The 17,748-nt window shown below is 51.3% G+C and overlaps 1 protein-coding gene across 1 annotated transcript in view; it reads right to left on the reverse strand.

Annotated features, from left to right (window-relative positions):
- LOC311178703 (cadherin-23) overlaps window positions 1-17,748 on the reverse strand; it is a gene marked incomplete at both ends in the record, with an annotated part of 86,423 nt that overhangs the window by 29,583 nt on the left and 39,092 nt on the right. The window contains 7 exons of the mRNA XM_084245443.1: window positions 401-514; window positions 2,540-2,692; window positions 4,346-4,565; window positions 6,720-6,865; window positions 7,186-7,375; window positions 14,830-14,937; window positions 16,181-16,293. Of these exons, the coding sequence (XP_084101569.1) occupies window positions 401-514; window positions 2,540-2,692; window positions 4,346-4,565; window positions 6,720-6,865; window positions 7,186-7,375; window positions 14,830-14,937; window positions 16,181-16,293 (1,044 nt within the window). The remainder of the gene's footprint in view (window positions 1-400; window positions 515-2,539; window positions 2,693-4,345; window positions 4,566-6,719; window positions 6,866-7,185; window positions 7,376-14,829; window positions 14,938-16,180; window positions 16,294-17,748) is intronic.

Raw genomic sequence — 17,748 nt, forward strand, 5'->3', positions numbered from 1 at the left:
AAAAAAAAATTGCAAGCAAGTCTCCTAACTGATCCAAAGGCACTCCCCGTCGCCACTTCCTCTCAGAAGCCTTCCTTGATCACCCTTGCCCTCTGTAAGGGTGTGTTTCCATCACCCATTGTACCCACCACTCTTAGTCTCTTCTCTCTGCTTTGTTTGCCTGGGTTTGCGTGGCTTGTCTACACTATCTTAGTGTCTTGCCTATAGCATCAAGCAGGAGCCTTAAGTTTGCAAGTATTCAACATTTCTTTAGTGTCTGGTCATTCTTCCTTCGCTGGTGTCAGGCTGAGCCTGTGGCTCAAGGCTTGGCTTCTGGGGTTGGACTATGGCCTGGCTGGCACCTGTGTGAGCTCTGCCCAGAGCAACTGGGTTGTGGGATGCAGGGTGGGCTGGTGCCTACCGATGGCCTCCAGGACGAGCATGTAGGCAGCTGTGGTCTCCCGGTCCAGGTTCACAACAGTTCTCACCACAGCGTCACGGTAGCCAACACTGAACTTCCCATCCACGTTGCCACCTGTGGGTAGAGGGACATTTTGGTCAGGAAACAGGGGTCCTGACCAGGGAAAGGTGGTGGTACCCCAACTCTGCTTCTAAGTTAGGACCCTCCAGGGGTGGACCCCAAATGAAAGGTTGTGCTGTCTACTCAAGCCTGCCTGAGAACAGTGTTCTGGAGGCTCTGATGAGGATATGGGCCATGTTGGGGGGCGGGTGTTGAATGCCTGAAATCATAAGAGTCCAACATTCACTGGGCACACCCACTGTGCACCTAGCATTTCATGTGGATCATTTCCTTTGTACCACCACTGTCCCCACTTCACAGAGGAACGGTCCTGGAGAGAGGTTAGGGGTACATCCCTATTTTGGTACAGGACTCCAACATGGCAGGCGTCTGGCTCTTGAGTTGTTCTGTCACCTGCTGCCCTCTAGAAGTGGCTAAGGACTTAGCTTGGTGGGTGGAATGCTCTGAAGTCAGCTGAGTGCTCTCCAGGCCCCTCATCTCAATGCTGGGTAGGGCTGGGCTGAGCACTACAGTTCCCTGAGTACTCTGCGGCTCCACAGAGTAAACAGCAGGGGCAGGTGGACAGGAGACAGGGGCTACTGAGTCTTCCTGATCTCCGGGACAGTGGGAGGTGTGAGGGTCTCTTCCCAGGGTGAACCCAGCCAGCTGGCAGGCAGTGTGATGCTTTGGACAGCAGAGGGTGCCACTGCACCGGGCTGGAGCTAGCTTGCATTAGGACCCCTGGCACAGGTCCCGGGAAGAAATAGCAGAATGTAAATCTGAGAATCCTAGGGCAGGAGGGTTCTCAGCAGGTCAGCAGGAACTGACCACTTTGGGATGCTGGGAAATCATCGTGGGGGCTGCCAGGTACTCCCTCGTCCTTACAGAGTTTGCCCCTGGGGAAAGTGTCCTGAACCCAAGCTTCCACTATCTGCTCCCCAGTGCCTGAAGCACCATTTGTAAGAAAGGACATGTGCCTGGGGGTGGAAGGCTAAGACACAAGTAGTGTCGTGGGGAAGGGAGGCTGGTGCATGTGGGGGTCTTGGAAACCGTCTTCCCCAGGCAGTCTAGAGGCTCAGTCCATGAGGAGCTGGCCTGAGGGTGCTGGGACCCTTCAGGGATTGGGGGGGGGGGTGCCGAAGAACTCTGGAAAGGAGCAGCTGGGGGCTGGGAGGTCACCTTGGCAGCAGTAATCTGTGAACTCAGGATTCCTTGTTCTAGGGGGAGAGGCAGAGGCAGGCTGGTGTGCACACTGTGGGCAGGCACGAACTCAAGTGCATGTGAGCATGTGTGTAATGCGACTGCAGGGAGGCCACTGACAGAACTCTGAGCCTATAAAACAGCCAAGGTGGGGGGCCTGATGAATGTGAAGGAATTGCCCCCACCACAAGCACCCCAGCACCTCAAGTGTGTCAGGGCCTCAAAAACACTGGGAAGTGTTCTATCCAGGAATGACAAATTCATCAATGACAAATTCTATCCAGGAATGACAAATGCACCTGTCACCTACCAAGCTCACCATCAGGGAAGACATCACTAACTGATCCTGGCCCTTCACCCTGTTGAGCCAGGAGGATGTGGCCTTATAACCTCTCTCCACAGCTCTCCAAGTGGGAGCTACTTGATACTTTTGAGCAAAAGTCATTTTATTTGGAGCAACCCAAGCCATCTGCTTCTAAATAGATGGGCATTCTCCTCGTGAGTCAAGGGCCCCTGGGGGAGACCAGTTCTCCCAGCCCTGCTCTGTACCCTGCTGTGGGGCAGATTGGGGTGGTGTTCCTGTCCAGGACTCACTGACTCCACTCCCTCCAGACTGAACCTCCCTAAGTTGCCCTCATCCCCAACAGATTCAGGAGGTCCTCAGAGAGCCAGGCCAGAGGGACTCAGCCACTCGCTCTTGGGAAAAGCTGAGAGCAAATTCTTAGGGAGCTTCTGGTAGAGGCTAAAGCTTGCTGGCCAGTTTGGGCTTCTTCTTTCCCCCATCCCTGGGTGGCTGCACATCTGGAAGGGGCGGAGGCAGGGCTCGGGGGCAGGCAGCACCTGTGATGAAGTAGCTGAGCTCGGCATTGAGGCCCACGTCGTTGTCCGTGCAGTTCAGCCAGACCACCCGGAACTCCCGCGGCACGTCCTCGGACACGGAGACGTTGTACACGGCGGGGAAGAAGGTGGGTGTCTCGTCGTTCACATCCAGCACTGTGGGTAGAGTTGGTGCTCGGGGCTAGGCCTGGTTTCTGCTCCAGACAACCCAGATCCATGGGCAGCGGCTTATGCCACAGTCCAATGCGAAACAAATTTCCTAGGTACCTGTACCTGCTGGCTGTGAGCCGAGGGCCCACACACCTGCCAGGAGAAGATGGGGCTGGCTGGCCCACAGGCCCCCTTCCCGAGGGGGTGGGTTGCTGCTCAGGCTGCCCAAGGGAGGAGAGCAAACCCAGTCTCCAGGATGCGCCTGACAGTGCCAACCCCCCATGAGTGTGAAGATGATGACAGTAACTTTTTCTCAGCGCTTCCCATTTGGCAAGCCTGTGCGGCTAAGTGCATCCCCATACAGGACCACTTTGCCCCCCAGAACATCTTCCTGAGGCAGCCATGACTAGACACTGCAGAGATGAGGAGATGGAAACTCAGAGCAGTTGAGTTACTTCTCCAAAGTCACACAGCAACAGATGCGGGGCTGGGTTCTCAGGAAGGCCTGTCATCATACGTGATGGGGGACTGGGGCATGGGTTGGCCCCCTCCTCCAGTTTAATTTCCCTTAGAGCTTTGTTTTTTCAATTTTGCACACCAACCAGGTGCCTGATTTCAGGAAAGCGGGGTTTGGAAAGACCTTCCTAGTGACGTGTCCCACTCCACTTTAGCTCCTCTGCCATCACCAGGAGTAATACAGGCTCATATGAGGCTATGGCTTCTGGTGAGCCTTGGAGAAAAATCCTCTGGGGGTCTTTCTGGGAGGGCTGGAGACACCCTTCCTGTCAATCACTGGCACAGAAGGGCAACCTCAAACAGGACCCCAAAAACTATAAGGGACAAACATGGGACCAACAGGATGGAGAATGCCCAGCTCTCTCTAGTCTTCCCTCTCTTGGTCTCAGTGGAGGGTGAATGTTTGTGTCTGTGCTGAGCTAGCCCCCGCATCGAAGGGAGGCTGGCAGGATCCAGCATGGAACCGAGCCTGTCTTAGAGAGCAGGCCACATCTTGTCCAGTGTGCTATGTGCCTATTTCCTTGCAGTTATTCCTGGTCCTTTGGCAACGGCGCATGCCAATGTCCCAGTGTTGCCCTGAGAGTTTAAGACTCAGCCCAGAGTGGATGATAAATAATAATCCCCCTTGGCCCTTCCCCCAGAGCGTGAAGACAGTGGGAGTTAGTGAGAGGGGCCCCAAAAGAATGAGGACCCTTAGAGAGTGTGGAAGGCCTGCTGCCTTCTTTGTGGGTGCTGCCTTCCCTTGTGGTTCCAGATGTTTCACACACACGGGAGGGCAAGGGGACCTTTACACCCCCACACTAAACTCTGACCTTCCAAAGACAAGGGGCTCTGCAACATCCTCCCCCCCTCTGTCTGTTCAAACTCCCTGCTGTTGCTAGGAGGGGTGGGGGCCCTGGTGGTAGGCCCACGGCTCTTGGGGCACTGAAGGCAGTGGCTAGTGGGGAGAAGGGCACCGCTGGCATTTCTGATTCAGAGATGGGGAAGGCTCTGCTGTGCTGCATGGCTCCAGCAAGGCAGCCTGTGCCCACATGGATGGTGGACAGTGGTGGAGATCGTGGGGTCCCCAGCCCACATTGCACTGCCCCAGAGCCTGTGCCCACAGGAGCAGCACACAGCAGGGGGCTCCCCTACCCAGCTCACCTCGGATGGTGAGTGTGCTGGTGGAGCTCTTGGTGGGTGTGCCCGCATCGCTCGCCACCACCCGCAGCTGATACTCAGCGATGCGCTCGCGGTCCAGCTCGGCGGTGGTCACTACCACGCCACTGCTGCTGTTGATGAGGAAGTCCATGCGAGGCATGCCCACCTGCATGCGGTAGGACACCAGCCCGTTCAGGCCCTCATCCAGGTCGATGGCCACCACCTGAGGGAGTGGAGGGTTTTACATGAGGGGTGGGGAACATCAGGACTGAGTGCAACACTTTGGTGCAGCCAGACATACCTGCTCCCCCCATCCCTTCCCAAATGCTCCCTAAGAGGAGGCAGAGGGTGTCCATGATGCATCTTTGGGGTACCAAGTGGGGCCAGGGTGGGGTGAGGAAGGCAATTTTAGAACAGGAGTCCTGGTCCCCACGGCCTTCCCCCTTCCAAACTCTGCTCTTCTCAGTAGGAAGCCCTCCCAGATTGACCCCAGCTGGCTCTGGGCCCTCTCAACTCTGCAGCGTCCCTGGACACGGCTGCTCAGAGCTGCTGTCACCATCCCCTGGATCCTGTGGAGCTCAATCACATAGAATACTCAGTTCATATGACACCCCTCCCTGCTATGTTTTGATTTGTAACACAACAAAAACAAGATGGATCAAGGATTAGTTTTCAAAGCCAGCTGAAGATTTGATAATTGGTTTTTAATAAAGCTATCTGAGGTCATGTGTAAGGGTGTTTCCTCCCAAACCCCTATCTTGATCAGAGAGATCCTAGCTCTCCCTAAGACCCTGATCTGTTGACAGTTTTACAGAAGAGAACTGAAGATATTTGAGATACATGTGTAATAATAGTTACAACAGAGCCTTGGGATTTAAGCCCAAACTCTCAGGACTGAAAGCTGTCGAGGTCATTGGGTCTGATTCACATGCAACAAGCTAGAAAAGAGGGTGTCCAGACTCAGCTTGGGTGCTTTCCATGGTGGGTGCTCACTTTTAACTTCTCTGCACATGGCTCTGATCCTTGGAGAAAGTTCTTTTGCACATCCGGCAGAAATTGCTACTGGCTGAGGAAACCCAGGAACTGCCCAGCTCAAGTCAAACCCTTTTCCTATATCCAGGTAAAACACTCCCAGCAACTTCAACCATCTTATAACTTCAAGCCAGCTCCACTGTGAACTCAAAAGTTGTACCAGAGGGCATCTGCTTTCTTTGCTTTCTGCGAGCCCCCAAAGAACAGGCCTACTCTCTCAAGTCCCCTCCTATTTGGGGATGCTGCAGGGACTGACAGCTGTTCCTTGGATAGGGGGTCCCTCTGCTGGGAATCTAGGGAAATGTTCTGCTGGAGAGTTAGAATGCTTCCTGGAGTCTGTCAAAGGCTACTAATCTCCTTTAATAGATGAAGAAAGTGATGTGCAGTGGGCCTGCAGGGAAGTGCCAAGGTTACCCACTCTGGCATGCTGTCAAACAGGTTAGCCCTTTGGCACTGGACCTAGCTGTCTCTCTTATTACTCATGGTAAGACAAATGAACACGGCAGCTACCATGTATCTCCTGCAGTCTGGTGCCAAGTTGCTTTACACGGTCTGATTGAAACCCCATGGCACAGCCAGGTGGGTACAATTATGATCTACATTTCACAGGTGGAAGAACTGAGGCCCAGAGAGGTAAGTCATTTGCCCTAAGTCACACAGCTTACAGGTAGTATAACAGGGATCCATACCCATGTTGCTTGTACTTCAAAGTCCATGATCTTAACCAAGTGTAACTAAAGGCATCAGCTCCCTGAATTGGCACTTTCAGGATCTCCCTGACCAGAAGGGAGATAAAGCAGGATGCAGAGAAACCAGGTTCACGATCAGGCCTTAGCTCTTCATGGCCACAGGAAATGTGGGTAATTCTCTGTAAGTCTCCTGCAAAGTGGGGAACAGTGCCACCCACTAGGCAGAGCTGCCTTGGGGCTCATGAAGACCATAGAAGAGGGGGTTGCCCATGGAATGAGGGTGTCTGGGCTACATTGGTCTGACCTTCTTTGTATTCCAGAACTACCTACAGGCATAGGGTGTTGGGCCAGACCACTGTAATCAGGCTCTGAGAAGCTCACTTGCCTTCCCAGAAATCTGTCTTTGCCTCCCTCCTCCTGGTCTGTTTCTGCCTTTATCCGTCTCCTGTGATGCATTCCTTCCACCTCTGCAAATCCATCTACCCTTCAGCTCATCTGAAATCCATCTACCCTCCTTCAGGAAGCCTTCTTGGAGCACTGGTTCTCCAAACCTACCCCACCTCCGCAGAGTGCTCAGAACAAGGCCACTGCCCAATTACTGGCTGGTAGGGAGGAGGAGAGGGAGCAGGCCAGCAGTTCAGGAAAGGGAAACTCACCTGGAAGACAGAGGCCCCTGCAGAGGTGCCTTCCAGAACCTCAGCCACAAAAGGCAGGTTCTGAAAAGTGGGGTCGTTGTCATTGAGGTCCAAGAGGTTCACAAACACTGTGGCACTGCTGGTGGCTCTCAGAGGGGGACTGCCACCTGGGGGGACCAGGCAGAGGGAAATAGTGGTGTCAGAGAAAAAGGGGACAGGGAGAAGGATAAATGGGGAGAGGCAGGTTCAGTGATCCCCCCATCCAGGGGACCAATCCATGGAGCAGCATGGGTCATGGCCCCTCCATCTCCCTCTGCCCTGAGGTTGCTCTGGGGAAGGCGGTCACAACTGGGGAGTGGGTGCTCTTAGTAGTAATGACCCGGCCCTCCTGCGCAGCTGCAGGACGCCTAGAGGACAAGCCACAGGGGAAGGTTCCCAGCCCAAGAGTCATGCAGCCCAGATGTGCGGGACTATGAGGGGCACATACAGTCAGTGACAGAAACTATGATCTTGCGCATCAGCTCTGCCTCGAGGGGGTCAGGGTTCTCCCGGTCCAGCATGATGTGGGTGGTGCGGATCTTGCCCGTGCTGCTGTTGAGGCTGTAGAACTTGTTAGGGGGCTCGATGCTGTACACCAGCGTGCCATTCTCCCCCAGGTCTGGGTCCATGGCCACTACCTGCCCAGGAGGAAATGGATGCGTCCACTGATCCTAGCCTAGGAGGGAGTCTCTATGCCCCAAGCTGCCTGTGTAGTTGTCTGGGTTCACATACTGGACCTGTACCCCACCTCTTGGGAGCAGGAGGCATCCTGGCTCAGCCCCAGGAAGCGGGCGTTCCCCTGGACCCAGCAGAGGAGTCTGATGAGGTTAGAAGACAAGAGGTTCAGAAGACAAACCAGCAGAGAAGTCTTGGGCTCCTTGGCTTCTCCATCCCATCAATTTTGACCTTGGGTAAGGGCCTTCCCCTATTTAAGCCTTGGCCTTCTGATCTATAAATCAGGGGGTGGCTACTCTGGCGGTGAGGACCCCACCAACCAGTGCATCTGACAGCCCTGGGCACATGCTGGCAGGGAGCAGGTTCCCAGCATCTCATAAACACTGATCTCTTTCCACATGCCAAGTCAACAGCTTTGAGGGTGGACGCCTAGAACTTTATTTCACAGATGAGCCTCAGTGAGTTGCCCAGGGTCTCCTAGTTAGTAAGTGGCTCTGGGTTCTTCCAGAACCAGCAGGCAAATCTTGATGCCCTTCGTTCCAGACATGCAGGGTGACACGTCCATGCGATTCTGGGAGAGCAGGAGGCCCCAGCAGGTCCTTGACCATGGAGTTATTCAGGGCGTGGGCTGGGGGCTCTAAGCCTTGAGTCAGCCTTTAGAAGGGTTTAAAAGCCTAAATGTAGGAAAATGAGTTCTTCCTCATCAAATCCTTTCTTCTCTCCTTTGGAGCTTTTGACTATAAAGGAATTTGAAAGGGATGAGGCCTCTGTGAACCCAGGGATGGCAGGGCCTGGGGAGGGAGCCGGAGACAACCCATCCAGCTTGGAGGGTGGGTCCCAGCAGGTTGGGGCAAGCATGGGGCTGGGATAGAGGGAGGTCAGGGGAGGGAGAGGGCTGAGTCTCCCTGGAGGGGTAGAAAGTCATGCCTGAGAAGGAGGGTCTTAGAACGGGACCCCAGACACTCCGGCCCCTTTACCTCTCCAGCTCTTGGTCTCCATTTGTAAGCCCCACCCATGAAGGGGTCAACCTCAGTGCCATCCTAACCTAGAGGCAATAAGCTCTATGGCCCATTCTTTCTGAGGTACCAGTCCCCAGATCTGTAGGGAAGTTCTCTAGCATCTGCCTCAGCACTTGAGAGGCACAGGCCAGACTCAAGGTCACGCAGCACCAGCTTTGGGCTAACCCAGCTCTCATGAAGGATGACTCTTTGGGTCCAAGGACAGCAGTGGGACCTGCCCCCAGCCCACCTGTACCTCAGGGGCCCCTGTGGCACCAGAAGTAGACAAAATCAATGGGGGTGGCCACTGAGGTCCCCAAGGCCCCATCAGGTCAGTCTCATTTTTTAACTCCTGGACACTCAGTGATGACAGCCTGGCCTCGTCAGCTCCTTCATCTTACTTGATGTGGGGACCTTTGTGCTTTGGCAGCAAAATCTGTCCCTTCTCTGGCTTAATCCCTAGTCAGAGGTGTCTCTGGGGCCACCAGACCAGAACAGACAGATGGGCTTCCCTAGGCAAGGACTCCCATCTGTGCCCGGCCCAGGGAGGCCAGGAAGAGAGGACGATGCTGGCACTGAACCCTGAGCCACGAGGGCCCCCTCCCCTCCAAGCTTTGCTCCACTAAGGGGCAGGGATGGAGGAAGGCCCCAGGCTCCCAGGCCAGACGAGCTCTCACTGTGCTGTAGGCATGCTTCCTTGGTTTCCCCAGCCTCTATATTGAGGACCCAATCACCCCCTGTATAACAATAGGAGTCAGGGCTCGCAGACACTGCAGGTGCAATTTCAGTCAGTCACTCCGCTCACAGACTAAGGAGACCAGTGATCCTGTACTGCTACAATGCTTCTCTCCATGGTTTGAGAAGGGAGACATTTTTAATCTCCATTTTTCTGGATGAGGAAACTGAGGTACAGAGCAGTTAAATGAACTGTTGCCAGCTAACATGCTATTGCTGAACTTGGTGAAGGCAAGTACATGGAGGGGGGCTTCTCTTTTCTCTCCACCCTAAGTAAGTCCCCAGGGAGGCTGCTTCCTGGTAACCCAGGATGGAAAGCAGGCACTGATTTCTGGCCTCTTGGCCCCCTCCTGTTACAGGGAGGGTGGGGGCATGAGAGAGGGCAGCTGGCTATGACCCCCTCCTCCAGGCTCCCTGCTGGGTGATTTTGTAGAATCTCACCACTTTCCCTTCATTTATTCCCATTTCATGCTCGTCATTTTTCTTCTGGCCTGACGGGGAATAATTCTCTCCCTCCCCCCTCTCCTTTATTTTGTTGGAGGGCTTTGAAAGGCTCTAAATCAATGCCCATAAGCCAGGTCCTTGAAGGAGGCTGCAGAGCTAGGAGGGAATGCTGGGTCAAAGTCTCAGAACGGGCAACTCCTGAGCTTAAGCCACTGTTGTCGGGGACGCCTTAGGTGCCCACTGCACATACAGACCCACACGCCGGCTGCGCAGGTACCCAGATGCAGATACACGAAAGTCACTGGGACCCCTGCCACTGCCCTGCCCCAAGCCTCAGACTCCAGGGCTGTGGCCCATGCCCTGTTGAGGGGCCCTCACACAAGGAAGACCTGACCAGGCCTGGCAGAGATGGGGAGCCAGGGTGGGTGGGGAAGAAATGTGAACAAGTCTGCAACAACTTTCACTCGTGAATATTGGAACACTTGCAATATTCCTGGCGTTGTGCTAGGCACTGGGGCTCAATAGTGAACAAGACAGATGTGATTCCACCAGGGGAGAAAGACGACAACAGCTGTCATATTTTTGGCAACAATGGCACTCATGTGTGCCAGTACTTCATGGTTTTTGGCTCACTAAGTACTGACCACAACTCTATCAGGTGGGGACTCTAACGATCCCCAGGTGAGAAGACTGGAGCTCAGAGAGGTCAAGTAACTTGCCCAATGTTACACAGCTGGTATATGGTATGCCTGCGATTAGAGCCTAGACATTTTGCACCAGGGGCTGCTACATTGCCTCTTAGTGAGTGAGCAATGAACAGACTGATAAACACAAGTTGTGGGAAAGAAACAGAATGGAGAGGGGCAGAGCTACTTTTGGCAGAGTAGTCAGGGAGGACTTCCTTGAGGAGGTGTCATTTTAAGCTGGGACAGATGAAGGAGCATGAGCCAGCCATGGGAAGAGCAGGGGTGGGAGTAGAGAAGCATACTCTGGCGGGAGGGAAGAGCCTGTGCAGAGACTCCATGGTGGGAGTTTAGTGGGTTCAGCAAAGTAAGAGGCCAGTGTTTATGTCGGGTTGTACATGGAAAGGCTTGTGGATAATGAATCAGAAGGTAGATCAGCTCCCATTCAAATATTACCTCCTCCTGGATTCACCTCTAGGGTAGCTGTTCCCTCCTCTGTAGTCGCCTGTTCTCACATATCAGCCTTAGCCCTTACCCAGGGCCATTGTCAGGTTTTGAAGAACCTGACAGTGGCATTACAATGCCATTGGGTACTCTCAAAGGCATTAAAATGTACATATATATGCATACGTACATTTCATTGCTATCAAATTTAAAAGAACTTTTATGATGATCCTTTTGAAATTATTTTGCTAGGACAAAATTCCATTAATGCTTGGGCTTCGTGATAACTGGTTTCCTGGCAATCACCACACACATCTGGTTTCCCAAGAGGGAAAATGGTGAAAGGAAGGTGCTGGGGACAAGGTGAAGCCTGTGGAACTTGAGGGAGGGACCTGAGCCTTGTCAGGAAAGTACGGCTCTCCTGGGTGCGGGGGAGAGTTCTGAGGTCTCAGGGCAAGTGTGAAGGATCCTGTGGGCTTGTAAGTGTGGCACTGACTGTTGCTTTCACACAGGATGATATGGGAACCGGTGGTTTAAGCAGAAAAGTGAAGAAAACTCCCTGAAGGCAGAGGAGAGCCTTGGTACTTCCTGTATTTCTGAGCCTACCAAGTTTGGGCCCAGCATACAAGTAGGTGCTCCCTGAAGGTGTGCTGTTTCTGGGGAGTATGGAGGTGCCGGGAAGCAGGTCCCTGGTTCATTAGCCATACCTGCCCACAGCTCAGAGAGATCGGATCAAAGGCTGGAGACTTGGAGAAGGCCACTGGGGACCTGATCTGGGGAATAACCAAGGCCAAGTACAGTCCCAGGATGGCAGACCCTTTCTTCCAGGGACACCTCCCTCACGTGCCCTTCAATTTCCTCTGGGAGGAATTTTAAATAACAGAAACATAAAACAAAGGTAAAAGTAGACCAGGCAGGGGTTAGATGTGGCCATCTGCCCCAGGGCTTGGGGTCCCCGACTGGGGTTTTTCGGGGCTACAAACCAAGTGCCCACGAGGTGGCAGCAGAGAAGGCCCATCAGCTTTAAAGCCCTAAAGAGGGCCCTGGAAATTGCCTAGGTTAGTGGTTTCCAAATCTGACCCTGGGCTGGAAGGAATTCCTTCACCTTGTGCTTAGAAAAATCATAGGTTCCAAGAGAAATTAAGAAGATAACCCCATTTACAATCACAGCAAAAAGGATGAAATACCTGTGTGTTAACAAAGGCGGTGAAGGACTTAAACACTGAACATTGTAAGACATTGTCAAGAGAAAGAAGACACAAAGAAATGGAAAAAAACTCATGTTTATGGATCAGAAGAATAACATTGTTAAAATGGCTATGTGTCAAAAGCAATTTTCAGATTCAAAGTAATACCTATCAGTACCCCAATGACACTTTTCAAAGAAATAGAATAAACAATGATACAATTTGGATGGAACCACAAAAGGCTCTAAATAGCCACAGCAATCCCAAGAGACTGTAAACTATACTACACAGTGACAGTAATCAAAATTGTATGGTATGGAAACAAAATCAAACATAGACCAATGTAACAGAATAGAGAGCCCAGAAACAAATCCACACAAATATGGAATGTTAATCTTTGATGAAAGAGCCAAGGCCATACAATAGAGAAAGGAAAGCCTCTTCAACAAATGCTGTTGGGAAACTTGGAAGCTACACGCAAAAGAATGAAATTAGATCATTATGTAATTCCATACATAAAAATTCAAAATGGATTAAATTCTTGGATATAAGACCTGAAATCATAAAATACATAAACATGGTTAATATGCTCCTGAACATCAACCACATAGATGCATTTGGGGACACAAACTCCAAGCAAGAGAAACAAAAACAAAAATAAGCAAATGAAACTATATTGAAAAGCTATTGTGCTATTAAAGAAACCACCACAGAAACAAAAAGGCAATGTATAGACTAGAAGATATTTGCACATCACACATCTGACAAGGGCTTACTTTTCAAAATATATATTAAAAAAAATATAGATAGCTCAACAACAAAAAGACAATCCAATCAAAAATTGGGCTAAAGACCTGAATAGACATTTCTCCAAAGAAGATATTCAGATGGCCTATAGGCACTTGAAAATATGCTCAATGTCACTTATTATAAGGGAAAAGTAAATCAAAACTACTGTGAGACATTACTTCATTCTTGTCAGAATGGCCCATATCAAAAAGACTGGAAACAACATATGTTGGCAAGGATTTGGAGAAATAGGAACCCTTATCCACTGTTGGGGGAATGTGATTTGGTAGATTCTCTGTGGAAAATGTTATGGAGAGTCCTAAAGAGAAAAAAAAAAAAAGTGATCCAGCAAAACCACTTGATAGAATATGAAAACACTAACATGAAAAGATTTATATACACCTATGTTCACAGCAGCATTATTCATAATTGCCAAGTCATCGAACCAACTTAAGTACCCATGGTTAGATGAGTAGGTAAAGAAACTGGAATATATACTCAGTGGAATACTACTCAGGTATTAAAAATGATGAAGTAGTACCTTTTGGGACAAAATGGTTGGATCTTGAGGTGGTTAAGTGAAATAAGCCAGAAAATGAAAGATAGTTACCAGATGGTTTCACTCATTTGTGGAATATAAATAACCAAAGAGAACAAACTGGTAGAATACAACAACAAATTCTTAGACACTATGAGAAATATAACGGTTATTAGAGTGGATTGGGGGAGGGAGGGAAGGATAGTGAGAGAAAGTGGTTGAATATGAGCACTGGGGCTTTGAAGGAGGTGAGTGAAGCATGTGCTCATATGAAGGTGTAAAGTTGTGCTCCCCAAGTCACATAGTTGCATAATTGATGGACAAAAAACACTGGAAGATTAAAAAAAAAAAACCCCACAGGTTGCAGATGCCCTGCCCCCACTGGAATCTCTGGAGGGGTCCCACCTACCAGTTGAGAACCATTTAGACATTGAACACATGGAAAGGAGAACAGAACACCCTCCCCTGTCCTTCTAGGTCGGCATCCTCTGCCCCTAGACCCTGGTAGATGTCACTACTGGGTGTGGCTCTTGAGGTCTGGGGGGTGGGGAGGTATCAGTCCAAGGATGCTGGGGCTCAGGGTGGGGCAGCCTTCCTGGGAAGCCCGATGTAGAAGTGACATCCCTTTTCCCAACCCACACAGTTCTCAGTACCTGGGCCACCTGTCAGGATACCCCTGAGTCAGCAGAGTAATAGGGTTTGACCAGGTGCTTTCAAGTCCTGGCCCTGCCTCTTACTAGCTCTGAGGCCTTAGACTCTATGACTCAGTTTCTTCCAAATACAATGGGAGCACAATCCACCTGCCATGTGAGATTATGACAAAAATGAAAGAGAATCCATGAGAACAGAACAGCGCGTGGCTCATCCCAGACATTCAATAAAAGGGGTTGCCTAGGGCTGTCAGGCTCATGTCCATCACAGGGTTGGTTGGGTGGCTGTGGGGCTGGACATTTGGGGAAATGACTCTAAATGAGGCCAAATGGGGCCAAAGAGGAGGGGAGAAGAATGGCTCATGGCCATGAATCCCAGAGTATATCAAGGCAGGTGCTCAGCCCTGGTTTTCTGGCTCCCTCAAGATGCTGGTTTCCATTCTGGACACACCAAGGTTTTAGTCAAGCCTCCTCTCTTCACCCCTAGTCATATCCCTACAAGCAGCACTTCCACATGGATGCACGCAGTGCCCACAGGGGCTTGTGCAAACCAGACACATTCCACGCCAGAACTTCAACCCCTTGGGGCCAGCCTGTGGGGTGCTGACCCAGGCGATGACTGCAGTGAGAGAAGCAGGGAAGGGAAGGAGCTGGGAGTCCAGCTGAAGCTTGTGGAATTTGAGGAGGGGATCTGAGCCTTGTCAGGAGAGGGGATTCTCTTGAAGGGGAAGTCAGAGTCCTGGGACTACCAGACTAAACCAGTCCCAACTCCCTTGGCTGCCTGTGCCCATTGGCAAAGCCTGAAGCCCAAGTTCCCTGAGAACTGGGGGGAGGGCCTTTTGCTCTTAAGAGAGCTTCTGAACCCTGCTCCAACAGCTGGCTCACATGGGAATGGCAGACACCCCACAGAAGGGCAGTCCAGTGGTTCGGCTGTTCCAGCACCACTTACCGTGGTCACGTCAGAGTCTGGAGGGGTCATCTCCACCAGATTGATGTAGTAGGGCGCGTCCTTCCAGGTGGGGTGGTTGTCATTGATGTCCAGGAGAGTGATGTTCACCTGTGAAGCCACAAGGGGTGCTGGGGGATGTGCTTAGCTGAACTGTGCAAGCAGGGCCCCAAAGTGGATACTCAGCTGCCTGGGGGCATCTTGGTGTGAATTCCCCCAGTCACACCCACTTTGGGGGTCTCAGGGCAGGTCTGGGCTTTCAAGGACAGGGAGAAGTCAAATGAAAGGATCAGAAGAAATGACCCCTGAAATCCTTCCTGTGACCTGGGACTTCTCCCACCCCATTCCTAGAATGGCTGAAGATAGTTGACAGGATGGGGGAGGTACAGAGGTGTGAGGTCTGGTAACATCCCTTGAGCTTCTCAGTCATTTTCAGCTATAAGCCAAGCAATTTCTCTGCTCACCTGCCACCCAGGTAAATTATTTATGGGGCTCTAAATCCTATTAGCAGGGGCCTCTCATGACTGAATAGGACACTGGGGATTTTTTTGTCAAGTCCCTGGTCAAGTGATACCAATTCCCTGGTCGGGCAAGGGTAGGAGCAGCAGCTCAGGTGTGAGCCACTGAGAGAGGTCAGGAGAGGGAGCCTGAGGAAGGAAGGGCCAAAGAAAGCAAATGAAAATCAAGGAGAGGAGGTAGCTGGAGTGACCTGTCAGCCCCTCTTCCTGCTTGCTCTCCCATAGAGGGAGAGTCTCACCTTCCAGTCTCTTCTGTAGTCAAAGGCTCAGCCAGCACTCTCAAATGTCTTTCCTCTGGCTTCCTACTCTCCGAGGCACCTCATGGGGGTAACAAGATGGAGGATCTGAGCCTTCCTGGGTCCTACTTGATCGTGGTAGGGAAATATAGGCCTCATTTCTCAACACTAGAAGAAGGGTTGGGGTGAAGGGATAGAAAGTCTCCAGGGATCCTCCAGGGCCCTGCTTCCTGCTCTGTGCCACAGACAGGTATACCTGTTCCTGTTTCTTGGCAGGTGCCAGGCAGTGAGGAGCTATGATGTCCATATTATCTGCCACTTACCCAGCTGGTCTTTTGAGGGCAAGAGAGAAAATCTTTGCTCTTTCTGGGTGACCTCCGATGTCCCGAGTGGGAATATCTTTCTGCCCACAACTACAGTGGTGCCAAGGGTATCCTTGGCTGTTGGTAGCTGCCACCCTCACCTCATCCCCACAATGCCTCACACTGACTCAGGATACAAGTGTCCAGGGCCATAAGAGATACAACCTACAGATGAGCTGGGGAATGAAAGCCCAATCAGCAAGTGGGGAGTAGTGGGTGTGCCAAGGGGGACACTCACAGTGGCAATGCCAGTCTTCTGGTTGTGGCCCACACCCCCATCCACTGCCCGGACGATGAGGATGTATTCGGATTTGGTCTCGCGGTCAAGAAGGGAGGTGGTGGTAATTTCACCTGCAGGAGAGAGGGTTTGGGTGGGCCAGGGAGAAATCAGTGGAGGGGGAGCGAGAGAAATGAAGGGGAGGGAGAGGAAAGGAAAGAAGAGAGCAAGAGTATGAAAGAGACTGGCGAGATGAAACTGTGTGCTGGGGGCTGGAGGTGGTGGCGGTGAGGGGGTGCTCATGGAGGGAAAAAGGGATTGCACCCTTACCTTAAGAACCAGAACCCCAGAGCTGGGCAATGTAGCCACATTATGAGGCGGTATTTTGGGTGTGGGAAATCTGATACCATCTTACACCAGTGAGAAGTAATCCGGACTGGTTTTGGAGTTACAAGGGTGAGCTGACCTCAAGCCCGATGACAGAGGCTCTCTCATTTAGACCTGGGACATCATTTTACTGGGATCCAGTTACTGAAAGGCTCTGTGCCTCGCTTTCCTCCATTGGTCAAACAAGAAGCCCCACTTAGAGTGTTGTGGGATTCATTTAGTTAACATCATGGAAACTATGGAATAGTGCTTTGTACTTTTATTCATGTAGCCACAGAAAGACCAAGTCACATGTCCTAACTTGTGACTCATTACTGGACAGTTGAACCTATAGTGTGTTGAGAAGAGCTATAAAACAATTTAATTATCTTGTGACTAACAATTACATCGCCCTAATTTTTTTTAATGGAGGTAATATTGGTTTACATTGCGGTTTGTGTATTAGCAGTACAGGGTCCCCCTTCAGGTGCTGTTACCACACTGCACCCTGCACCAAACCACGCACAATCCTTCACCCTGGTCCACTGTGCACCCCGCCCCACTTTGTTCTCTCGGCTCCCCACCACTCCCCCTTCTAGTAGCCTGGGTCCTATAGTCAGGTCTCAAGGGTTAGTTTTCAGTTTTATTCTTGACTTTTTTTTTTAGTGTATAATTTTTTTTAGTGTATAAACAAATTATTCTATTAAAGATAAGCATTTCAATTAGGTCACAATTGCTGTCAGTCTGTTTTGGCTTTTCTTTTCATTCTGGTGTCACTGAGCTATGGAAGTCACCTGCAGCGGTGTGGGGCGAACTGACCACTGGCTCCCCCAGAGGGAGAAAAAGGCATTCGTCATTGCCACAGTGTCAATGCTCCTACAGGGCCTGTTTCAAGCCACCAACTTGATGGCCCTGGACTTGGGAAGACATACAGACACCTGGCTCTCGTAAGCAGGTGTCAGCTCGGATCACGGCCTCCCTACACCTCAGCAACGGCCATCTAAGCTCTGGCATGCACCTTGGGAAAGAGCCCGCCAGACCTGAACTCTGATGATGGCCCTTTCCAGATGCTTGGTCTTTGGAGAGTTAATTTCTTTGAACTTTGAAATGCTCATTTCCTCCCAATGGAGAGCTAGAGCTCTTGAAGGGCAGGGACTGTGTACTAGAATCCTTTTTAGCCTGAGCTGTGTGGCCCCGGGCAAGTTACTTAAATTCTCTGTGCT

The sequence above is a fragment of the Talpa europaea genome (genome assembly GCF_964194135.1).
Source record: "Talpa europaea genome assembly, chromosome: 10".
NCBI classification, from domain to species: Eukaryota; Metazoa; Chordata; class Mammalia; order Eulipotyphla; family Talpidae; genus Talpa; species Talpa europaea.